This window comes from Lathamus discolor, chromosome Z, assembly GCF_037157495.1.
Source record: "Lathamus discolor isolate bLatDis1 chromosome Z, bLatDis1.hap1, whole genome shotgun sequence".
NCBI classification, from domain to species: Eukaryota; Metazoa; Chordata; class Aves; order Psittaciformes; family Psittacidae; genus Lathamus; species Lathamus discolor.
The window spans coordinates 26,065,815-26,089,701 of NC_088909.1; the positions used below are offsets into that span (position 1 = coordinate 26,065,815).

The window sequence follows — 23,887 nt, forward strand, 5'->3', positions numbered from 1 at the left end:
CTTTCTGTGGCTGCAAAGAGGGTCCGTGGTGCTCCGATACCTGAATTCTTGGGGTAGAAAGAGCAGCTTAAGCCTACCTTAAGTACTTGGGATAGATTTGGAGAGGTAAAATACGCACCCACGAGCCCTCCACGTACGCAGGGACATCGCAGGGAGGCTGGTGCTTGTCCAGAGTTTCCTGTGCTCAGTGCAGCCACAAGCTGGCTGCACAATGGAGGGGACAGTGTCCATGTGATTCATGTAGTTGTCTTCTGCCCCCCTTTATGTCATTGCCCGCGGGATCAGTTTGGAGCTGTTGCCATTGCTGTCGGCTGCAGAGCCGCCACCAGAGGGTGGTACGTTGGGGGCAATGAGGGTTGGATGCTCCCTACGAGACGCCTCAGAGGCATGAACAACAGCTCCCAAGGGGAAGGTGGAGTGGCAGCGAGGCTGTTCCTCCAGCAACTTGCATGTGGGGCCGGCTCTTTACGAAGCTCTTCCTTGCTGGAAGGGTGCCAGCAGAGCAGCTGCTGGATGGTGACAAACCTAGGGGCAGCCAAGGTCTGGCTTTTGGTGAAGCCGAGTGTGCAGTCAGGTCGTGCCCTCAGGGTGCTGAAGCTGGGTGACCAGTGGCAAATAGCAGCTCCCCTGCCATTTTGTGTCTCTGCTTCTCCTCTAGCCTGGATCCCTGCTGTTACCGCTTCAAGATGACAAACAAAGGACGACGCACCCATCTGCTCTATTGGACCACAGAAGGTGGCACCACACTTAAGCAGCGCAAGCGTCTCCCTCGCATCAGTAAGAGCAAGGGCAAGGTTTCCTCCTGTGGCCCCGTGCTGAAGCTTCAGCCACTGAGGACGGAGCTGATGCCCGGCCAGACAGCGGAGGTGGTGCTGAAAGGCTCCTGCAGCACCCCCCAGGTGAGTTCTGCATCAGGGCATTTCTGCAGCCCCTTGACATTTGCCTGAGCAAATGGGCAAGTGCTTCTGAGAACCTGGTTTCCTGCCATAAGTTACCGTGGCAGCACCAGTTGCTTTCCATGCTCGCCACCATCAGTTGCTGAGGCTTTTTGAGTTCCATGGCTACCATAAAGCCAACTTGGTGGTAGCAAAACATGGCCTGAAGGCACTGTCGCCCCAGGCTCTGTCCAGCATGGCCTTGTACCCTGCCAGGGATGGAGCATTCACCACTGCTTTGGCAACCTGTGCCAGTGCCTCACCATCCTCACAGTGAAGAACCTCTTCCTTGTATCTAACCTGAACTCGCCCTGTTTGAGTTTAAGTCCATTACCCCTTGTCCTGTTGCTGCAGTCCCTGAGAAGAGTCCGTGTCCGGCATCCTTGTAGGCCCCGTTCAGCTAGTGGAAGGCTGCTCTGAGGTCTCCCCGCGGTTTCTCTTCTCCAGGCTGAGCAGCCCCAGTTTTCTCAGCTGGCCTTAAAGTTAGAGGTAGACTGGGAGCCCAGGCAGAAAGTAACTAAAGAAATGGCCAGTTGTCTGCGTGGGGAAGCAGCGAGTGAAACAAAACACCCAGGAAGGTAGGGAGTGTCTGGGAGCAGCATTGATTTTCCTCTGTAGACAGACACGGGCCGGGAGCTTGTCCGGCCCGGAGACCGGGACGAGAGAAATGAACCCAGTGTGCCAGCTCTAATGATCCGAATGATGTCCGTCCACATGGGAAAGTGTTCCAGGGATCATTAGAACTGAGAGCTTGACTTGTGTCAGTATTCCCATCAGCGCTCGCCCCGCTCCCTCAGCCAGCCCCCGTGTGCCGAGGGCAGGCAGGTCTTGCAGCACCCTTGGGTTGCAGCTCAGAGGGGCAGATTTCAGCAGGGTCACTGAGTGTTCTCCTCCCTGGACCCGTCTCTCCGGGGGAAATCCAGCTCTGCAGAGGAGCTGCCGTCTGACCCCGGTGTGCCTTCCCTGGCTCCAGGAGCACTGGGCACAAGTGTTTAAGTGAATGGGGAATAAATGTGCATTAAGCTCCTGCTGCTGCTAGAGTTTGAGAGGTGTTTTAAAGGATTGCCTGAGTGGTAGCTTGAGGAAGACTTGATCCCTCAGCTGGTTGACTCCGATGGGACTGTCCCTGTGCAGTCCTGAGCCCATGAGGCTTTGCTGAAGAGGGAAGAAGGAACCAGAAGGGAAATGGTCAGGCCACTGGTGAGGGTGCCTTCCTGGAAAGCCAAATGGGCATCTGTGAGCTCAGCTGTGGCTACCTGGCTCGTGCAGTCCAAGCCAAGAGCCTGGGATTGGGTCTTCCACCTTCCCTAGGTCTCAGGAACTTCATACTCTTGAGGCTGGTTAGAAGCCCAAGACCCTGTGGTGCACGTGCAGCACAGGTGATTCTGACGTCTCTAGGCTCTGAGGAGGAGTTGGGTTGTGGTGGTCTATCAGAGGGAAGAGAGAGGAAAAAAGGGAGGAATGTGGGGAAGTGAAACCATGAGGAGGAATCAGGAAAAGTCTTGGATGTAAGAGCATCCAGCTTAAGTAGAGGGTTTTCATGCCAGGTTGAAGACATCTCTTTCCTGGGGAGGTTTGTTTGACAGGCAGGTCTAGGGGGACACAGTACATCCTAGGAAGGCAGGCTGTCTGTTTGGGGTTTTCCCAGGGATCCTTTCCACTAAACTTGCAAGGGAGGATTTGCTGGCATTGATCCTTCTATCCCCTGTTTCCCTTCATACAGTCTGGTTTGTTTTTTTTTAATGAGTTCCTACAGTTTTCGGTAAGCATTTTGTTTGGCAGTGGGACAAAGCAAAGCAATAACCGTTTGGGCAGGGATTGTTCTGAGAGCTGTAGGCAGCACAAGACTCCTGAGGGCCTTTTGTGGTGGTTGGGTTGTAACACGAGGGACGCGTGAGTGCAGAACAAAGAGGATGCAGCTTATAAAGAAGAGAGGGCTCCTGAGGAGACCAATGGCTGTAACTTCATGCAGTAATGGGGCGTGTGGGTGGGCGGCTCAAAGATGCAGTGTGTTTTGTGGACACCCTGATAACACCCGCTGGGGGCCGTGTGGCTCGCATGCAGGTGGTGAAGGAGAAGCTGCTGTGTCACGCCATCGTGGGCAAGGAGGGAGTGAAGAATCTGATCGTGCAGGTGGACGTCACGTGCGAGTTCATTGCTCCTGCTCTGCAAATATCCAGCAGAGAAATCACTTTCCGGGTGGAGAAGGTGAGTCTCTGCATTGCATCCTGGCACTGACTGGTGTGGCTGGGGTGTGCCTGTGTCCTAAGGAGGAAGTTCTCCAAGTCCACAGAGCTTTGGCTGTTGACTTGAGCCAGGCCCAGCTTTTGTCATGAATGCCGAGATCATTATTTCACCCCTGTGGGGCTGGGGACAGTCTCCGCAGCTCTATTCTGCCCTTCTCGAGGTGCAGACAGAATTGAGCTGCTGAGCCAAGGGCACGGGCTGAGATGTGGGACCCGTGAGAGCAGCGTGGGCTTTGGAAGAGCCACTTGGTGTGCTGGGGCTGCAGGTGGAGAGCAGATCCCTCCTCACCCTCCCTGAGGTGGTGGTGAGAGGAGTGAGGATGCTGCTAGAGATGAGGCTGTTCTCTAAGTTGAGCCAGGTAGAACTGAGATTACAGCTGCTCTGGCGAGGGGGAGCATGCCCCCCTCTAGAGAGACGCCAGTGTCTGTAGTCAGGGTTTTGAGGATCTTCCAAGGTGTGGTGATGTCCGAGCAGCGATCGTGTAGGGAAGCTGAGAAAAGCTGAGATTCCTGTCAACTCCTCAAGCTGATGAGGAAAAACTGGCATCTCTTGCGCCTCTTTGCCTTCCCTGCCGTCGGTATGGGTGCTGCCTCTTTGCCTTTCCCAAGCCTCACCTTCTTCAAAGGACCCACGAGTGCCCTTCAGCTGCAGCGATGAGAGCACCAGTGCAACGTGTGTGCCCTTTAGTGTCTGGATCCCGACTCCTGCATCACCTTTCCCCGTCGCGTGAGGTGTCTGAAAAAGAGCAGATAGCTCATGATTTAGTTTCTGCGGTTTCAGGTCTCTCCTCCACTTCCCAGGCTTCCAGAGAAGCACAAATCCTGTGAGCAGGCGGTTCACATCTAATCAGAAGCTTTTCAGCTCCCCCTGATGTCTGCCTGTGGTCTGCTTGATGCCACATGCTCCCATGTGTTGCGTGCTGCGACACTGCAGGAGTTGGATGCCAATGCATCCACAATTAGTTTCCCAAAGACTGTCTAGTTTAGATAAACCATGCAGGAAGCGCGGAGCAATGCATGGACAGGAGGAAAAGGCTTAGGCTGAGCTTAGCTTTGAGGCTGCAACATCTTGTCAGTGGAGCAGGGGCAGCAGGTTGCGGCCAGACTGTTGAGGTTTGGAGCTGTCTGCATGTGCCCGTGAATGTTCAAAGCTGACCTCGGGCTGCTGCAGGCTGTCCGCTGCAGGCCATATCCTGCTTGCTTGCCTCCTCTGAGCAGCATCACTGCCTTGCGGGCCTGGCAGAGCTGATAGGGTGGTAAGAAACTACTGTATGGGAGTGGAAATGGCCTTGTGCCTTGTGCCTGTGTGTGCTCTCTGGGCAGGAGAGGACACACAACTGGAGCCAGAGTGGGTTCACTTTCTGTTTTGGATCTTGCTGAAGCAGCTGCCTCCTCTGGGGGGCTGCTCCCTCATCTGTACGCGAGACTGTTTCCCTGTCCCCTGGGGAAGGCTGTGGGTTCTAAACACGAAAGCGTCTGCTAGAGTTGGAGGACAAACTTTGCAGAGGGGTAGAAACCAATCAAAAGAGTAAATAGAGATGGATGCACTTTTGGGGTTGGAAAATTTGAAATGCGTCTGAAGGGGAGGAGGTCCATGGCCACTTCAAGGTCATTTTTTCTTGTCTCCTGTTTCTGTAGCACCCCGGTGATGTCCTGGCTGTGATGTACAAGCCTCTCTCTGTAAAGAACATGTGCTCCCTGCCCCTCAGCGTGGTCCTTGCCTTAGAGCAGCCCTTCTCCATCTGCACTGCGGACCAGCAGCCTCTCCCTGCAGATGCTCAGGTGAGCAGCCCCGGACTTTCTTGCTGCTGGGCTTTGAAGAGGGATGAACGTGGTGGTGTGTCTCTGTTGGGAGGTCCTCCATGATGGAAGTGTGTTCTGTAGAGTCTGCAGTAAAGTGGCCCAAGCTAAATCAGATGTGAAACGAGCTGCTGAAGGAAACAGAATGCCATCTGAATGGGGAAGAGACCTCCTGGCTTGAAGACAGGGGGAGGAGGGAGCAGGCACCCAGCTGTGGGCAAGCTGTAGGAAAGGTGTCTGCTGGAAGGCATGCCAGCTCTCCAGCAGCCATCCTCAGATAAGCTGGGGAACAGCTTGCTGTCTTTGAGGGCAGCCCTGCCTTTGGGAAGGCTGAGGTAGGCTTCTCCAGCTGCTGTCTGGCTCCTGCCCTGGTGTGTGCGGAAGGTGTTGGGCATGGGCTCTGCAGTGCACGTGTTGTCAGAGGTGCAGCCACCGCTGTGCTGCAGGCTAAAGGAGTTCCTCCAGAGGGCGAAGGCCTGGGTGCCAGAGTGCTGCTTTGGTTGTGTTTAGCAGGTGGCTTCTGCGGCTCCAGAATTCAGGAGACCAACGTGGATTTCCTCTTGTATTGGTGCAGAGCACAGAACCGTGAGCCTCAGGCAGCTTCAGAAGAAGTGCGGTGCTTGGTCAGACAGCGTGAAGAAAATGAAGGATGAAGCCAGAAGCCCGTGTTGGGGTCACACGTTGAACATTTTCTCTTCATCTCCTTGCAGCCCATGAAGCTGAGGACAGGGGAGGAACTTCAACTCTGCATCGGATTTAACCCTGCTTATGAGGAGGATTTGCTTATCCGGGCAGCGGAGAAGGCTCTGAAGATCAAGTTCCTGGAGCATCCTCACGAAGAGCAGGTCACCGTCCGGGGAGAAGTCTACTTCCCAAATCTCCAGATCCAGACCACGGCCATGGACTTTGGCTGCATCTTGAATGACACCAAGGATGTGCGTTACATGGAGATGACCAACTGCAGCCCACTGGTTGTCCAGTACCACTGGGCATTCCTGAAGGACAGCCAGGTGAACCCAGTGAGGTATGCGCACCTCTCCCTCTCCTGGAAGCTCTTCTTCCTGATGTCCTGTTTGTGGTTTGCAAAGCCCGAGGCCATTTGCCTGATCTGCCAAATTGTTTTCAACCTTCCCTTGAGGAAATCACACCTCTGAGTTGTGCTCAGCCAAGGTGCTCAGGGAAGAGGTGATCTCCGCCGGTTTGGTGCTGGGAAGGAGACAGCATTCTCCAGCCAGGCTGGGACTGTAGGACACTACTGACCCTTTTCACATAGCCATAAGCTGGAGTCCTGCTTTATCTCTGCAGCTGCAAAGCCATGCTTCGGCACTTGGAGAAGCGGATGTAGAAGGTGTCCTTCCCTGCTAAGCCCATCTGTTGTCATTTTGTACTAAGATCCTACCCAGGCACTGCCATCAGAGTGACACACTGCTGTCGCAGTCCCTTGCTCTGCTTTGCTGTAGGCCTGTATGGGTTCCTGGGGGCAGGAGGGCTGATGTAGAAAGCTGCTTTCTCAGATCTTCGTGGCCTGAGGCAAACAGCCCCTTGAAGTGAGTGTTCATCTCTTGAACTGCACGTCACATTCACAGAAGAGCTATGTAGAGTTTTAGTGAGGAATGGCAGGTTCTGCTGTGACTTTAGGTCCAGCTGTAGATGCTGGAGGGAGCCCTTGTATGGACATCCCTGGGAAGGAGGACCATGCAGTGGTGGTCTATGGTTTCCAAGGCCAAGAGCAAACTTGTAGTGGTGCTGAAGCACATCTAGAAGCACATTCCTAGTGTTCCTTCTGCTGCGGCTTCTCTGCATAGCACAAAAGTCTGCTCTGGGCAGTTTGAAGGACGGTAGCAAATGGTTTTCCGTAATGCCCTAGGAAACGCAGCAAAGTTCACCACGTGGCACTGAAGCGCTGTTATTACAAACAAGGGAAACGATCAAGAAGCAGCTGTGTGAAGGGAATTGGGATCTGACTCGGAGGAGGTGACCTCTTGGGAACTGGAGATGAGCTGTGGCTATTAGGAGGGCTTGGGGGAGACGACCAGGGCACTGGGGCACTCCGGGGCGCTCAGCAGACACCATGGGATGCTGTGTGCCAGAGCTGGAAATGAAGATGGTCTCCAAGGTGTTACCACCAAACACTCAAAGTGTTCATTAGGAGCCTGCAGAAGGGCAGCGTGTCAGATGTTATTTCTGGTCCACACTAAGCACTGTTGGTATTCTAAATCATCAGCTCTAACTCAGTCTGACATGGAGGGAATCAAGCATCAGGTCTCATGAAGGGGAGATCAAAGACTGGAACTTTCCCTACCTGGGACCTTGCTGGAGCTGGTCATCAGAGACTCCCAGGATCAGTCGCGCACGTTTATTTTGGTCAGGAGAGAAAAATGCTGTTTCTCTGCCTCAACAAGACTTTGTGTGTTTACATTTTTTTCTTTCTAATTGTCCAGCCCGTTCTTTCCTCCTTGCTCTTTGGTCATTGCTGCTACCTGGGGCAGAGTGATCATATGTGCTGCCATTCAGCGAGACCTGGACAGGCTGGAGAGTTGGGCGGGGAGAAACTTGATGAAATTTAACAAGGGCAAGTGTAGAGTCTTGCATCTGGGGAAGAACAACCCCATGTACCAGTACAGGTTGGGGGTTGACCTGCTGGAAAGTAGTGAACGGGAAAGGGACCTGGGGGTCCTGGTGGATAGGAGGATGACCATGAGCCAGCAATGTGCTCTTGTGGCCAAGAAGGCAAATGGCATCTTAGGGTGCATTAGAAAGGGAGTGGTTAGTAGGTCAAGAGAGGTTCTCCTCCCCCTCTACTCAGCCTTGGTGAGGCCGCATCTGGAATATTGCGTCCAGTTCTGGGCCCCTCTGTTCAAGAAGGACAGGGAATTGCTTGAAGGAGTCCAGCGCAGAGCCACAAAGATGATTAAGGGAGTGGAACATCTCCCTTATGAGGAGAGGCTGAGGGAGCTGGGTCTCTTTAGCTTGCAAAAGAGGAGACTGAGGGGTGACCTCATCAATGTTTACAAATATGTAAAGGGTAGGTGTCAGGATGATGGAGCTAGGCTTTTTTCAGTGATATCCAGTGATAGGACAAGGGGCAATGGGTGTAAACTGGAACATAGGAAGTTCCACGTTAACGTCAGGAAGAACTTCTTTACTGTAAGAGTGACAGAGCACTGGAAGAGGTTGCCCAGGGGGGTTGTGGAGTCTCCTACACTGGAGATATTCAAGGCCCGCCTGGACAAGTTCCTGTGTGATGTACTGTAGGTTACCCTGCTCTTGCAGGGGGGTTGGACTAGATGATCTTTTTAGGTCCCTTCCAACCCTTGGGATTCTGTGATTCTGTGATATGAGCAACACAATCCAACTGTTGCTGTGTGGCTGGACATAGGCAGTGTAGACCAACGTGTGCCCTTTCTCTGACTTCTGAGGCACGAATCTCTCGTGGTTACTCTTGTTGTAGACCCACGTGGTTAGAGACAGACTAACCCTAAGCCTCAGCCCTTGGACCTCTGAGAGCTCAAAGCTGAGCTAAGCCTTTGCACCAAGGTGTTTTCTCCAGTGACGGAATGGATCTTCAGAATCACGCAGCAGGAGATAGCAGATCTGGAGGCAAGCAGTTGCCAGCTGCCTGCAGCGCTGCTATAGCAGTGTCATTGCCAGGCGTTGACCTGCTCCATCCCAGTTTTGGAGCTCATTGCTGAGCTCACACCACTGATGCCCCCGCAGGGGCCCCATCCTGCCGAGGAGCTGCTGTGCAGACTTCCCTCCCTCCCACTGCAAGGTCCCTGAGCAAAGGTCTGTTCTTTTTCCAGGTTCATGGAGACAGAGCCCCTCGCCTTGGGTGTGGAGGAGGTAAGTGGGAATCTGTCTCACTTCCACATTTCCAGTGTAGCAAGCAGTTACGTACTCCCACTCCCACTGGTGTCCTGGGTGCTGCTCCCAGAGTGGCCTCATGTCATAACAAGCGCATCACTGGTCATTGGAGAGGCCACATGGGAGGTGTTATCGGGCTGGTCAAGAACATTCCTTGTGCGGCAGTTATGGAGGACTTTATCCATCTTGGTCCTCATCTAGTGGTGGGTAAGAAATTCCTGCAGCAGCATTTGCTGCAGCAGCATTTGCTGCGGCAGCAGTTGCTGCAGCATCTGGAGAGAGCAGGATGTGAATCAGAGACAGGGAAAAGCATGAGGAGTGCGAGGAGCTGGGCTGGATCCTGCCCCCGGCTCCACAGGCTCTCAGCTCCCAGTCTCGTGTTCTTCTGAGGGCAGGAAAAGGTGTTTTTGAAGGCAAGTTCTGCAGCAGAGAGAATTTCTTGCTGCCAGGAGACACCACAAATGAATGTAGAGTATTAGCTACTGCATTAATTGGGACTGTGGGAGAAGGTTTTCCCCATGGTCTCTCCGTTGGTGAGTGGAACGGCTGCAGTGTGAGATGAGGATGATGTTGCCTGTGTTTGAGGAAGAGGCCCCTGCAGCCACATCTGTCCTTTGGCCCAAGCTGAGGCTGCTCTCCTGCATCAATCCCGTGCTCCACGTGTGGATCTCTCCTCCCTGCCTGCAGGTTTTCGATATCCTGCCGCTGCACGGTGAGCTGCAGCCGGGCCAGAGCCAGCGCGTCTCCTTCTCCTTCTTCGGCCACGCCAACACCGTCAGCCAGGTCACGGCGCTGTGCAGGGTGGAGGGAGGCCCGAGCTACGAGGTGGCTCTGCGTGGGGAGGCCTCGCGCATCAGCTACCTCCTGGACACCACCGAGATCGACTGCGGGCTGCAGGTACCGCACACTGCTCTTGTCAGTGCTCCTTGCCTCCAAGCATGACTGGTGGGCTGCTGCCCACCCGGGTCCAGGGCTCTCCCCCCTTCCCAGCTGCTTCGCTGGCTCTGTGGCTTGGAAGTCCAACGTTTGGGGGATACCTCCAAGCTGGCGTTTAATGGCCATCTCCACCCCAGCCCAGCCCAAAGCTGGGAATCCCTCCTCTAACTAACGCTGCCTCCTGGGGCAGGCAGGATCCCAGTGGTGATCTGCAGAGGGATGTGTCCCTGAGACATCCATCCGCTGATCTGCTCCTAAAGCCCAAATGAGGTGCTCTCTTTTAATGCTCCTGATTCATCAACCAAGGAGGCAGCTGACCTGGGCTTCCAGTCACCATAGTCGGATAGAATGTCCCTGAATAACCCTCACTGTACTTCTTTCCGGTTACAACCCCCACAGCTGTTTCCAGCTGTTGGCCCTGTGTGCGTTGCCCTCTCTCCCTCCCTTTTGGCTTGTGTTGTGCCCACAAATACTTGTGTGCAGGTGCCTTTTCTCCTGAAATGCCCCAATGCCTCCTCCTGTGTTTCAGCTCGCAGTTGGGTGACACCTTCAAGTGCAGAGAGCTTGTGTCCCCTACTTGCTTTATTACTGATCTTTCCATGGTTGCTATTGCACCTCTGCCACAAATAGCTGTTCCTGTGTAGGGCCCAGGGTACCCTGTGGCCGCGGGCTGCCCAGGCTAACCCAGAGAGCCCAGTGCCCATCTCTCCTGTGCGCTCCCTGCTTCTGGGCTGTGTTCCTTTGCTTTCAACCCGATGGAAGAGGAATGAAATTCTTGGCAGCAGACGTGTGCCTGTAACTTCCTGCTCTTCTGTCCTCTGCTCAGGTGTTTAACAAAGTCACGGAAGCAGCGCTGACCCTGCAAAACAGCGGGAAGCTGGGATTTGCCTTTGCGGTGCTGAGCCCCGGCACAGGCACTGCAGCCAGCCCTCTGCCTGGCGTGCCCCTGGTCGTGCCCAGCAGGGTGAGTAGCACAAGGGCTTCACCCGGCCTGTGTCAGGCTGCCCAGGAGAGCGCTTTGGGGGAAAACAGGGGGAATGAACACACAAGCCCCGTCCAAAACCAGCCAGGAGAGACAGGGCTGTGAGCGACTGTTGCAGGGGCAGAGGAGGTCCATCGAGCAGAATCCTAACGGAGCCCCTGATTGTCCTTGGGCGCCGCTGGCTCTGCTGTCCTACAGCAAGCACCAGTGGGAGGCACGAGTGCTCCGGGAGCTCTTTGGAGCTGAGTGCTGAGCTCTCTGGTTGTGCCATCACTGGAGCATCACTCCATCGCAGCTTGTCATCCTGCCTGGGTGTCTTAGAGCTGGAGCAGTGTTCCTGTCTTGGTGCCCTTTTGCGATGGGAAGAGGAAGCCAAAGGGCCAAGTGGCTTCCACCTTCCTCAGTGCCTGTCCGTCTGAGGGGTGACATGCTGATGTCCTCTCCTGCAAGCTGCTGCCAGGAGCTGCTGGCCCTGCTGGAAGCAGAGGCCCTTCTCCGTTCTTCCAGAGCAGCTGGTGAAAGAGCTTTGGTTTGTTGTGCCTGGCTCTGGCTAGCAGAGGGTAAACCCTGTGAGCAGAAGAGCTGTGAGACTCAGGCGTTTGGATACAGGAAAGCTGGAGGTGGTGATGTCTGATGTTTCCTTATGTATGAGAACCTGTCTTGTGTTCTCAGCGCGTCTGTCATGTGAGCCATCCCTCCACTGAATCCTCTTTGGTATACTGCATCCCTCCCTCTTGTGTGCCCTGCAGGGTTACGTTGAACCTGGCAAGCAGCAAGTGCTGAAAGTGTATTACCTGCCAGGAGTGCCTGGAGTCTTCTGCAGGGCTTTCCAGATCCAACTGGGTCACCTGGAGCCAGAAAAAATCTCCCTGAAAGGAGAGGGGACCTTTCCCAGGATCCACTTGGACCTGCCCAGGAACATCAAAGGTGAGCACTGCCTGTCTGCTCGGCTTTCCCCCATGCCATATGCCCACAGGGCAGCTCACAGGCACCTCCAGCAGGCCTGGAGGTTTCAGGGCTGTCAGACAAGGTCAGCCCTCTGGTTGCTTCTTTAGCCTCTGGCAGACGAGCCCATGTGGGCTTTGCCGCAGGAACCATCGTGCACAGCTTGCCAAGAGGTCTGGGAAGATGATGGCTGGGCAGAAAAGCTTGGGAAAGCTGTAATAGAGGCTGGCAGGGATTTTGACAGGGGTTGGGTTTGCATCACGCTGTGGGGCTGAGATGCTCCTGTGTGGCGAGAAAGACGGGTGGGGGTGAGAAGCAGCAGGATCTCCTTTCCCTACATTGCTGGAGCAGTTTGTGTCTGGGTGTCGGGGGAATGGGGCTTCCCGTCTTCCGTGGGATTTGTGCTGCCCCACTGCTATGGGTGGTGTCCTGTGCTTTCAGGCAACGCCAAATATGAGAAGATCCTCCTAAAGGCCAAAGAAAAGCTGGACAAAGGCAGCCAGAGAGAAGAGGCCATTGCTCTGGGGGAGGCTGTGGCAGCCGAGCCCCGCGTGCACGACTCGGGCACCGTGGTGAGTAGAGCTGCTGCCCTGTCCCGCACGTGCCACCCTCCTGCGAGACACTGGAGCCCCTGCGCCCCACGGCACTGGGCACCTCCCTGCACACCCCTGGCCACGGAGTGTGTCAGCTCAGCGTGCCCCTTGGGCTGCCCACCTCTGGGAGTTGTCCCTCGTGGCGATGCGCCAGCTCCTGACTGCCCCAGGGAGATGCTGAAAGCTGTGCTCGGGCAGTTGGGTTTCTGGTGCTCTGAAGGACACACAGGGCGGTGCTGGGGGGTTTGTTGCTCACCGGCCAAGCCCTGCCAGGTTTACAGAGCGTAAAGCAGCAGCCTGAATGCAGCCTGAGGCTGTGCTGTGTTCTGTATCTTCAGGAGGCTCCAGCTCTCTCATGGTCCCCTTTCCAGGAGAGCTTTTGTCCAGGCTGCTTTGGCACTGACTGGAGGCAGGGACATACTTGGAGCTTTGGAAGGTTTCTGGCTTGTTTGTGTGTCTGTCCAGATCAGCTTTGATAACTGGGCAGGCAGAGACACTGGAGTTCATTTCTGTGGGGATATGATCCTGCCTGAGAGAGCAGGAAGTGTCACAGACACCGACCAGTGAGACAGACTGACTCCGTCGCCCCTCTCAACAAGAGCAGGGTGGGATCCTCCACCCGAGACAAGCTTGTGCCTTGGGAAGGACCTTGGCTAACCAGCCCCTGTCTTTCCTTTCCTCAGTGGGATGCTCAGCTGCAGATGCAGATGGAGGAGATGCTGATTGAGGAACATGCCCTGGAGCAGCAGAAAGCTCTCGCCTCCCGTCCCCCGGAGGACACTGCCTTTCACCAGCGTGTACATCGGAGGCTTCTCAAGTTAGTAGGGACTCCTGTAGCCTGTCTCCAGGGGCCGCGAGAGTGCAGCCCTGCCCCTGAGAGCTCCTTGTGTCTCAGAGTTGGGAATAGCTGAAGACTTCCGAAAGGGCCTGATGCTGAGAGCTACGCCGTGCTCCCTGTGGGCAGCTCGGTGTCCTCACTTGCACAGTGCTACCCTGAGCTCTGGAGGTGCTCCACTCCCCACAGTTGCTGGGTTCTGTTCTCAGAGCTGAGGGGGTGCAGACCAGCAAGCCCTTGCAGACAGCACAGGCACCACCCCTGCTGACCAGCTGTGAAAGGGGCATCTCCAAGCCGGTGTCTTTGTGCCGAGAAGCAGACCCCACTAAGCAGGAAGAGCAGGGAATGGTCCAGATCCCTTATGTGCTTTTCCAAGTGGGATTGCCTGCAAAAAGACCTTCACAGCAATCTTGTAGTGTAGGTTACTGCACGCGATACTCTCAAGCGCTGCTTTGGGGACAGATCTGGCTGCAGAGCAGTGGAGGTATCCTCTGCAAGGAAATCCTGTGAGAAGGTCCTGAAGCAGTTTCAGGCTTGGGCCGGCCACCAGCTTAGCAGTTTCATTGAGACCCGTGGAGACGCAGTGGACTTCTCTGCAATGGCTTTTCACAGCATAGGAACTGTGTCCAGTACCTGCTTTAAACTGACTCGAAGATCCCGTTGGTGGCTGATAAATCCTAGGCCCTGCACTCCCCATGACTTAGCCAAGTCTTATTACTGGGTGCTCAGGTCAGGCCTTGGGTTTCCTGGGCTTGGCTTGAGTTTTCACAGCAGTGGATACAGAATTATCCCCTCCATTTGCTTCTCCACCCCACGCCATGCTGGGCTTTACAGAGTGTCCTTCCTCCTCCTTTCAGAGCTGAGCTGCCCGAATACGTCCTGGACCTTGGCTATGTCGTTCCCGGTGACATCCACACACACATGGTGAAGCTCACCAACACCGGGCACTTCCCTGCATCTTTCAAGGCCGATGGATATGTCCTGTATAACACAGGTAACCAGTGGTAAAGAGGCTTCACGGGGGCTTGAAGGGGCTGTCTCTGCCACATCAGCTGGAGCCATTGGGCATGGGGAGATTTGAGTACTTCCTTGGGCAGCTTTTTCCTCCTTAGTACCCCTCTGGCCGGTGCCCTGTTCAAGAGCCTGAATTCTGTCGAGCAGTGCCCAGAGACCTGGTCTGCCTGTGGCTGCCCTAAAAAGTCATTGCAGGGGCCAGATGGGCTGATCAGCGTGATCGCCTCTCAGCATCTTCTGCTCTTGGCTCCCGTGAGCACCATCGGAGTTTCTTCGTGCACTCTGAGGGTTTATGTTGCAGCCAGATGGACCCTCTGTGGTTCGGAAGTGCTTTGTTTAGAGTTCCTAGTGCCAGAGCACTTCTGCTCAGCCTTATTGAACGGCCTGTGGGATCCTGTGCCGTATCGAAACAGGCTTCGCAAAGAGGCCTTGGGGTAAGGCTGCAGCTCCGTCACACGGGGACTGCTGTCTGTGACGGGTGGCCAGGCGTCTCTTCTAAGCCGCTGTCCAGGGAACACCACAGCATTTGGTATCTTAGTTGGAAATTGTCCTTTGGAGAGGTGTATGCGTCCTTCCCTGAGATGCCTGCTGAAGGAATTGCTGGAGCTCCTCAACCAATGTGGTTCGTTTTTACCCTGCAACCCCTGGATTCTGGCTGTGAAAATCCTTTTGCTTTGGGCAGTGACAAGGGGAGAAGAGCAGCTTCTCTGGAGATGGAAAGGGGTCTTTCACAGAGCTGCCAGCCAGGACACCCCTGTGGCCTTGCCGTGCTCCTGAGCCATTTCCTGTTGCTTGTGTATCTCAGCTGCTTGATTTTCCTGTGTTCAGGCTTCAGCGTGTGCCTGGACCTTGTGAAGCGCCTGCCCTGCTGTGAGACCAAGACATTTGAAGTGTGCTTTGACCCACAAAGTGCCAGCGTGCCCCTGGGAAAGGTGGATGTGCTCCTGCCCATCAAGGTAGGCCAGCTTGTGGGGCAGGCAGCAGGTTGGGCACAGCAGCGAGTGTCAGCCGGGCTCTCAACTGGATGCTCTGTCCTTCTCTAGGTCAGAGGAGGCCCCACGTTCCAGGTCCGCCTGCGTGCCATTGTGGCTGAGCCGTCCCTCTGCCTCTCGAGGGACAGGCTGGAGTTCTCCTCTGTCCAGTGTGGGCAGTGGCAGGAAGAAACCATCCAGCTCCACAACACGTCCCAGGTCCCCTGTAAATGGTCCATGAGCATGAATGAGGCTGTTAAGGAGGTAAAGCACAGACAACGTGTAACACACAACTTCTCGGTTGGGTTTTCTTTGCCTCTCTTGGCTTTCCCGCCCCTCTGGCTGCCTGAGCACTTGGGCTGCAGCTCGCTTGAGGAAGCTTTTGAGGGTACAGAGCAAGGCTGGTTCACCTGGGCCTGCTCACTAGCTGATGCTTCACTTCTCTGCCATCTTCACCCATTCCTCCCCCTCCGAGGACACTGCCTCCCCATCTGCCTGCCCTGCCAACATGTTTGCCCTCCAGTTCTAGGCAGGGGTGGCCACGTCTGGGTGGGATGAAGGTGCTCCCTGCACCGTGCCAGCATCTCGGAGCACTGCAGGAACCGAGGGTCTGTCCTCGCAGACCAAGGAGACCTCACGCGACTGGTTTCTGTGTGCAGGTGGACAAACATCTGCCAGCGAGCGAGCGTGACAAGCTGCGGGAGGAGATGAGGCCCGCGCCCTGTGGCTTTGAGGTGCTGCCCTCAGCTGGAACCCTCGCTCCAGGACAGCAGTGCCATGTCCAAGTCCGTTTTTCACCCACGGAAGAGGTGAGTTTGGTGGGTGTCACCCCCAGGAGGACTGTCAGGGCAGTGTGGTAAGGGGAGGCCAGCACAGGGAGCGGGGAATGAGCTCTGCCTCCGCGTGGAGCTTTCTGCCAGCCCTGTGCCCACCGTTCCTCAGTTTCCCCTGCACGGTCCCACGCAGTCTGGGAGTCAGCTTAAATGGTGGAGCATTCCCAAAGGCAGTTTGCATGTGGCCACCGTGACTTGGAAACTGGCAGCGTGTGACAGGATGGACCCAAGTGCTTCCATGGCTGGGGACAGTCGCAGGGATCTTTCAGTTGCTCATGGAGATTTCAGCGTCTCGTGTCTGGCCTTGACCAGAGCCAAGCACTGAGCAGAGAAGACGATCCTTATTTCTGTCCAGTGAGAGCTCAGCTGCCTCTTTCACACAGCTGATGTTTGCCCGGTGCTGCAGCGCCAGGACTGTGTCTGAGAAAGCAGACTTTTCTCACGTGCGTTGCGCTCCCCCACGACTAGGTGAAAACCTCTGATAGGCTGTTTTAGATCCATCTGGTAGCCAACTGACCAGTTACACTCCCGAGCAGGACTCACCGCAGTTACTCAGAGCCATGCAGATGCTGTAGCCCCTGCTCTAAGTAACTGCCTGGTTTGGGTTCAGCTTAGAGGTGCTGAGAAGACCCCTGACCCTGGGGCGATTGTTGCCTTGGAGGCGCTGTCACCTGGGGCTTCACGGAGGAGCTTTCTGTGCTGCTTCTTTGCAGAAGTGCTACCGGGGCGAGCTGCAGATCCAGATTTGCCAGAGCAGCCAACGCCTGCGGGTGCCGGTCTTGGGATGTGGTCTGGAGCCACGGCTGGAGTTGAGCCCCGCAGAGCTCGAGCTGGGACCGCTGCTGCCACAGAGCCATGGGGAAGAGGGGACAGTGGTGGTGAAGAACCCCTGTGGGGTTTACTCACTGGAGTTTGACCAGCAGCACCTTGCTGAGGAGCAGGTGAGGGGGAAGGTCTGTGCACGCTCCTGGAGATTCCCAGCGCTCCAGCATTCCCAGGCTTGTGCCAGGGAGACGGGGGCAGCGCGCAGGGCAAAGCCCGGTGGCATTCCAGGGTTAGCCGGCTCTGCTGGCAGGCTGTGGAGGGACTTGGATAATCCCTGCCACTGGGGGGAAAGAATATGGGAGGGGATGGCTCGTCTGGGGAGTCTGTTCACGTGGTGAAGGTCCAGAAACTCATGCTGTCTGTGGTTTCTCTTCCCTCTGTGCGCAGCTCCTACGGACACCTAAAGACGACAACAGCCACAACAGCTTGTTGCTGCCTCCGTGTGCCCCGGCTGAGAAGCTGACTGTTGAGGCCCAAGGAAGAGGCATAGAAATGAAGGTGAGATGAAATCTAAATGCTAAAAGTGCAGGTGGCAACCAGCATGGTTTTCTCATTTCCTCATCTCTTCCCCAGCCTAGCATGGTTTGTGTTTCTGCCACGAGAGTGGCAGAAAACCTCTTCTCCTTCTTTCCTTTGGCTTGATATCAATCCCTCCTGCCTCAGGTTGACGTTGTGCATCCACCAGGAAAGGTGGTGAAGCTAGGAAACATCTGCATTGGGCAGACGGTGAAGAAGATCGTCACCATAGCCAACAAGAGTGCAGGCCCTCTCGCCTTTAAGCTCAGAGTCACATCCACCGTGCCAGAGTTGCAGGAAGCTGGGGTAAGTGCCATTCCTTCTCTGCAGAGCACTTTAGCGTGCCTGCAGGGAGCGATGAGCTGCTGTGGGTGGGAGGTAGTAGCTAATGACAGCTGTGGGCTGCCCTGGCTGCCTGTGCCTGCCCCGTCCTCCCTGCTGGCACTGCTCTGCCAGCAGATGCTTGCAGTGTGAATGCTTCAGCTGAGCTGGGTGCCAGGACTCCCCGAGAGCCACAAGTGAGAAGGCGGCACAATTCCTCTAACCTGTTTTAGACGCATAGGTCAGGATGCAGCCACATATTTTAGATCTGGAAAGGCGAGGGAGGTGAATCTTGAAAGAGGGAGGGTTACAGCTCTGTTGGAACTTCCATGAAAGCTTTAGAAGGCAGAGGTGACCTCACCGTGACCAGGTGGACACATGGCAGAAAACACCTTTGGTATTACCTAGGAATGCCTACGAGGGAATGAGTGGGACTGGGTCAGTGTTGGTGCGGACAGAAGAGGAATTGGAAGCCTCTTCCCTGAGTCTGGTGAGGGAGGCTCCGCAGCTGGCTTGCCAGATGAAATAGTCTCCACTCATCTCTTCGGGTAGGTTCTGTGCTTGAAGCCCAGCAAGGAGCTAAAGCTGAAGGCCAGAGGAGACACCTGCAAAGTGGAGGTGACCTTCTCCCCGAAGCGCCGCATGCAGCCGTTCAGCGGGGAAGTGCTGCTGGAGTGCCGCGGGCTGGTGCGCTCCCTCTTTGCGGTGCGCGGCTCCTGCCAGGGCAGCCTCGTGAGCTTGGACCAGGACCAGCTCAGCTTTGGAGCCGTGGTACGGCAGAGCTACACGTGCCGGCGCGTCGTCATGCGGAACGCGGGCGACGCAGGAGTCAGGTAAAGCAGGACCCCCCCGCCTCTCTGAGGGCTGATTGCTTGGATGAGGGTTGTGAGGAGCCGTAGTGTGCCCAGATAGCTCCTCTCTGCTTCTCCATCCCGCTGGAGAGTCGTGCAGCCATGGCCGTGCAGTCAGGCCCTGGCAGTTAGCAAGGGGGTACGAGCAAAAGCTCATTTAGAGATGGGTGCAGTGGGTCCTGCCCAGCCTGAAGCCTTATTGCCAGGTGGCTCAGCATCAGGCCTGAGATGTGGTGGGAAAGCCCACCAGAGACGGAGAGCCTCACGCTGAGACTTACCCTGCCTTGACAGCTCCCCGTGGCTAATCCTTCTTTCCTGTCCTTGTGCTTTCCTTGGCAAGGTTTTTGTGGGACGTGGAGAGCTTCCAGCCGGACTTTTCTATCAGCCCCACGAAGGGTTACATCAGGCCAGGGGTGGATGTCCCCTTCGTTGTGACCTTCCGCCCCTCGAAGCTGAGCCAGGCTGTCCAGTACGAGGGGCTGCGGTGCTTCATCCCGGGCAGCGAGGCGCTCCGCCTTACGCTATCAGGATCCTGCGTGGAGGCCCCTGGCACCAGAGAGGTAACGCAGCAGGGACAGGATGGGCCCCTGGACCCCAGCATTTGCGCCACATCTCTGCCAGGGCAGGAACTGAAGGACACTTGCGAGTGCAGACTGGCTTGTGCCGGGGTATCCCAGAGAGAAAGTGCTGGGCAGGACTGCCAGAGTTCCTGAGCCCTGTCATTGCCTTTCTCCCCTGTTCGAGGTGTTGCTCCTCCAGTGAGCAGCTCGGTTGTCCTGGCTCTGCACTGTAGCACCCGTGCCGTGGGAGCACCCTGCCGGGCTCTCCTGAGACCCTCCCCACAGAGCCACCCCGCTGTATCCCAGCACTGCACCCGCAGCCACACTTCTCCCCCGTGCCGGGCCAGGGGAGGGCATTCAGCAGTAGGAAGGGGCAAGGCATCTGCATCCAGCCCCTGGGAGGGGGTAGCTTGGGAGCAGTTGGCTCTTGCTCCCAAAGAGAGCATGGAGCTCCTCTTCATCCTGCCCATGAAGGAAAGGGCTGTGTGGCTGCAGATCTGTCCTTGCACAGCAGTTTCCTTTCAGGACTCCCCTGAAGTTTCCTTTCACCCAGCATGCGAAAGGCTTGTTCTGCTCCCTTCTTCAAGAACAACCAGCTTGATTTACTCCAAAAGCTGTGGCCAAAGTGTAATTTTTGCATGTGACAAGGAAAAGCTGCTCCCCGTGCTCCAGGTCCTGGTGTAGAGCCAGCGTGAGAAGAGTGGCAAGGATTGTGGGTACGACCCAGCAGCCTCTGTGCTCCTCTGTTGCAGACCCTGACTTTCAGCTGCAATGTGCGTGAGAAGCAGAGCCAGACCATCCTCCTGTCGAACCCGAGCAGCGAGGCCTGGACCCTGCAGCCCATTGTTGAGGGGAAATACTGGAAAGGGCCTGAATTTATCCATCTGGAGGCCAGGCAAAAAGAAAAGGCCTACCAGGTCACCTACAGACCCCTAACCATGAGCTGTGGGAACAAGAAGCATCAGGTAGGTGAGCTGTGCCAGCGTGCTGACCCTCGTGGCATGACCCTCGTAGGTCACTCTCCTTTGGGCAGGAGGTTGGCCGAGATGACCTTTGGAGGTCCTGTCCAAGCTGAAGGTGTCCTGTGCTCTCTGTTGGAAGCTGGGTTTTGTGGTGGCTGGGGGCCAGGCACGGGCAAAGGGCAGATGGGAAGTCGGGACTGAGCACCAAACGTGTTGGAGCAGCTAACGTAAAAAGCCGGGCTTTCTGCAGGCCAAGAAATGAAGTTTGTTCTGCGTAGCTCTGGGTCGCTGCTTGTGGCAGCCCAGGGGGCTCAGAGACCCCCATGCTCAGCGCACGGGCTGCACAGGCTCTCCAAGCCCCGGGCACAACCACTTCTGCCAGCAGCACCTGGCTGGTGTCCTTCTGCAGCTTGCAGGGAGCAAGAAGGGCAAAGCTGCCCTGCAGTTTGTCAGTGCCGTCCTGGCCGTGAGCAGGCAGGTGGGAAACGAGAGAGATCTCTTGAGGGTCATGCAGGAGCTTTGGGAGGAGCCCTTCCTGCAGGTCTCAGGCTGGGCACATGGGGGTGACTGGCCCCTCTGCAATGTTTTCTGTGCCAGGCCAGCAACAAGCTCCTAAATCCAAGGGGTCAGTTCAGAAGGGCTCTGTGGTGCTGGAGCTGCCGGGTCCTTGTCCCGCTCCTTGTCCCGCTCCAGCTGGCCTTACAGTGGGCCAGGTCAGAGATTTCTGGCCTCAAGTCTCCAGGGTGCTCAGCAGATCTGTGCCCTTAGGGTCGCACGTGCTCAGCATCTCTTTAACGTACAGCCTGCGTGAGGAGTCTTGCAGCTTTCAGCTGCTGTGGAGGCAGAGGCAGGTGTCTGGGATGCACGGGCACCCAGAATGAGCATGGATATGAGCTTTCCATGGCCCATGTCTGGGGGCCCCTGTTGTGCCAGCTTACAGGCTGCTCTCTGGTCAGCGCTGTTGGGGCTAAGGCCAGCAGGACTGAGGCAATGGAGCTCATCAGGGACGGCCACCCCCTGCCCACGGCTGTCCCTGCGTGAGCACAGGCTGGCAGGGACATGCCCAGGTGAGTGGGGCCAGTAAGGGAGTGTTGGGATGTGCAGAGCAGCTCTGCTGCAGGGCCCGTGTTTCCTTGCTTTGCCCAGAGATGATGCCTCTGTGTCCTGTAGCTGTGCCGTGTCCTGTGGGCCACGCACCCGCTCACAAGCAGCTCAGAGCAGGTGCGACGCTGGCGTCTGTCTCCTGCGCGGGACAGGGCTGCAGTCACAGCTCTGCCAGCTGGACGTGCTGAAAGCTGCCTCAGTGAGAGCCTCAGGCGTGGGACTGTCCAGGGGTGCTCCAGAGCCGACTTGTCCTATTCATTGTCTGTAGGGCTCCATCTTCTTCCCCCTGCCGGACGGGACAGGCTTACGCTACCAGCTGGAAGGAACTGCTGAAGCCCCCAGGTGCTCAGGGGCCATTTCCCGGCAGGTTCCGTGCAGGAATTCCCACACGGAGCTCATCCCTGTGTCCAACTGGCTGCAGAGACCACAGAGGTGAGTCCAGCCCAGGGAGTCTGGCCTCATGAGCAATCCCTGCAGCAGCACAAGGAAGGAAGCTTCCAGTGCCTGGAAGCTCCCTCCTGAAAGCTTTTCCCTCTCCTTGGCTGTGTCTGGCCATACCCACGTTCTGCCTGTGCAGAGCCATCCTGGAGGGCTTTCCTCCAAGGGGGGTGAGAGCTGGCGCCCTGTGCCCGAGGCACTGAGGATGAGAGGGACTGTATTGTACCCCCGCACGATGGGTATCCTATGGGAGTCCTTCCTGTTGACCTTCACTGCGTCCTTCTCACCCGCAGGTTCCTGGTGGTTATTGACATGCTCAAACCAGAGAACCTGGAAAGCAGTTCCGTGCTGCAGGGGTGTTCATACATCGACGTGCCGAGCTCTGCGAAGAAGGACTACCAGCTCACCTTCTTCTCCTACAAAGAAGGAGTCTACAGGGCAAAGGTGAGTGAGGACACTGGTCTGCAGGGCCCTTCAAGGAGCTGTTGGCTCACTGAGAAGCTACACGCCCGTTTTCATACCTCCACGTGCACGGGTCCTATGAAATACCACAGGTGCTTTCTCTGGTCTTGCACTCCTCCTCGCTGGGTGCTCATAGCCATTCCTGGAAGCAGGGCGCTGAGCTCGGTGGGCTCTTCCGGGTCTGTTTTCCTGTGTGGAATGAGCAGCACTTCCCTTTCTGTCTGATTCAGGTGACCTTCCTCAACGAGACAACCGGAGAGTACTTGTTCCACATGGTGACTTTCAAGGTGATGGCTTCGGGACCCATCGGCACTGTTGAAATGAGCACCGCCGTTCGGCAGAGAGTGTCCTCCACTGTCAAGGTGGACAACCCTCTGCCTGTCCCGGTGACGTTTGCCATCAACTGCAAAGTGCCGGACGTCAGCGTTCCACAGCACTTTACTGTTCCTGCACAGTCAAAGGTAGGAGCAAAGCTCCTCCGGCTCACTCTGCTCTCCCTACTCGTGGCCGGAGGGGGGGCTCTTGGAGGGTGATGCCTGAAAGGAGCCATGTGGGGCCTCTTTCCGTGGTGGCAGCTCCCTGCCGATGACGTAGAGAGGGAGCAGTGTGCGAGAATATCCCCAGTGGGAATCATCCTGCGCTGGTGGAGTCTGCCCTGCTGGCCCCTGTAACACGCCGCCACTGGGCGTCACGTGGCAGGTCCTTGTGCCATGTGCCCCTCATTTAATGTGTTTCTTCCAGGTGCGAGTGGCTGCAGGACAAGCCTGATCCCGCGGCCAGGTTGTCTGCAGCCTGCATTGACAGGAGGTGGTGTGTGCCCTGGGGGAGCACAGGGGCTTTTTAGGGTGGGCAGCTTCTGGCATCATGCTGGAGGGCTCTGAGCTGTTGGGATCTGTCCCTGAGTGAACCGTCCCCCAGAAGGAGCAAGGCTGTGCCCGAGAGAGAGGGAGTCAGAGCGGGGAAGGCAGCCCAGCCTTCAAGCGCTGCCTGAGCAGAGCAGGGACCAGCTGCCCCCTTCTCAGGCACACGTGTTCCCTGCCTGTGCCTAACGCCGTGGCTTTTTCCTTCCTTCCTCCCAGGCGGATCTTGTCTTGGAGTATCAGCCCCTGAAAACGGGTGAGAGCACGGGGCACCTGGTGCTCCAGAGCAGCGACTTGGGCTCTCTGTCTTACAACCTGCAGCTGAAAGCCACCTCGAGCAGGCCAGAGAACCCCGTGTATTTCCGCACCACGCTGGGCTCCCGTCAGACCATCACCACCAAAATACGGAATTTTGCCCAGCAGGAGACCGAGTACCTCCTACAGGTGAGCCCGGGCTGCCGGGGCTCTGGCTGGGAGGCAGCTCCTCTGGCCAGCACCAGCCCTCTCCACCAGGGGGTCCGAGTGCCTCTGGCGTGGCCTGGCAGAGCCAGGGTGGCCATGTGAGCCCAGGGGCCTTCCCACTAGTGTGGGCTTGTCCTCCCTTGCGGGCCCGTGTCTGCTGCCCTGGTTGGAGCTGCTTTTGCAGGCCCCGTGGTGCCTGGGCTTGCTTCCCGCTTGCAGCCCAGGTCTGGCAGTCTTGGGGCTTGGGTGCAGGGTTGTTCCTGCTGGGCACGTTTGCACACTTCTCGTGCCCATTCACCGCAGGCACTCACCAGGGCTATGGTCTGGGTGGGACGGGCCAGGGCCAGGGGACCATCGTGTTCTTCCTGAGGCGCTGGCTCTGCTGTTGTGACCAACCCCCCATGGTCTCTTGTCTCCCCTGCGCAGACCGACTGTGCCGACTTCCAGACTGCAAAATCCATCAGTGCGGCACCCGCCAGCGCTGGGGGCTCGGAGCTGAATGTGGAAGTGACCTTTGAGCCCTGCCACCTGGGCAAAGCCAAGGCCACGCTGCAGCTCAGCTCTGCACTGGG

General features: G+C 56.6%; 1 protein-coding gene across 1 annotated transcript in view; it reads left to right on the plus strand.

The window, feature by feature from the left end:
- Positions 1-23,887, plus strand: part of LOC136005919 (hydrocephalus-inducing protein homolog) — a gene marked incomplete at its 5' end in the record, with an annotated part of 52,743 nt that overhangs the window by 25,167 nt on the left and 3,689 nt on the right. Inside the window, 24 exons of the mRNA XM_065663810.1 lie at positions 659-899; positions 3,000-3,143; positions 4,820-4,963; positions 5,428-5,592; positions 5,692-6,005; positions 8,785-8,824; positions 9,533-9,742; positions 10,608-10,745; positions 11,513-11,690; positions 12,150-12,280; positions 12,985-13,118; positions 13,994-14,130; positions 14,979-15,106; positions 15,194-15,385; positions 15,781-15,930; positions 16,668-16,832; positions 18,235-18,449; positions 18,808-19,000; positions 19,795-19,992; positions 21,362-21,525; positions 21,825-21,975; positions 22,224-22,448; positions 23,139-23,297; positions 23,742-23,822. Of these exons, the coding sequence (XP_065519882.1) occupies positions 659-899; positions 3,000-3,143; positions 4,820-4,963; positions 5,428-5,592; positions 5,692-6,005; positions 8,785-8,824; positions 9,533-9,742; positions 10,608-10,745; positions 11,513-11,690; positions 12,150-12,280; positions 12,985-13,118; positions 13,994-14,130; positions 14,979-15,106; positions 15,194-15,385; positions 15,781-15,930; positions 16,668-16,832; positions 18,235-18,449; positions 18,808-19,000; positions 19,795-19,992; positions 21,362-21,525; positions 21,825-21,975; positions 22,224-22,448; positions 23,139-23,297; positions 23,742-23,822 (3,997 nt within the window). The remainder of the gene's footprint in view (positions 1-658; positions 900-2,999; positions 3,144-4,819; positions 4,964-5,427; positions 5,593-5,691; positions 6,006-8,784; positions 8,825-9,532; positions 9,743-10,607; positions 10,746-11,512; positions 11,691-12,149; positions 12,281-12,984; positions 13,119-13,993; positions 14,131-14,978; positions 15,107-15,193; positions 15,386-15,780; positions 15,931-16,667; positions 16,833-18,234; positions 18,450-18,807; positions 19,001-19,794; positions 19,993-21,361; positions 21,526-21,824; positions 21,976-22,223; positions 22,449-23,138; positions 23,298-23,741; positions 23,823-23,887) is intronic.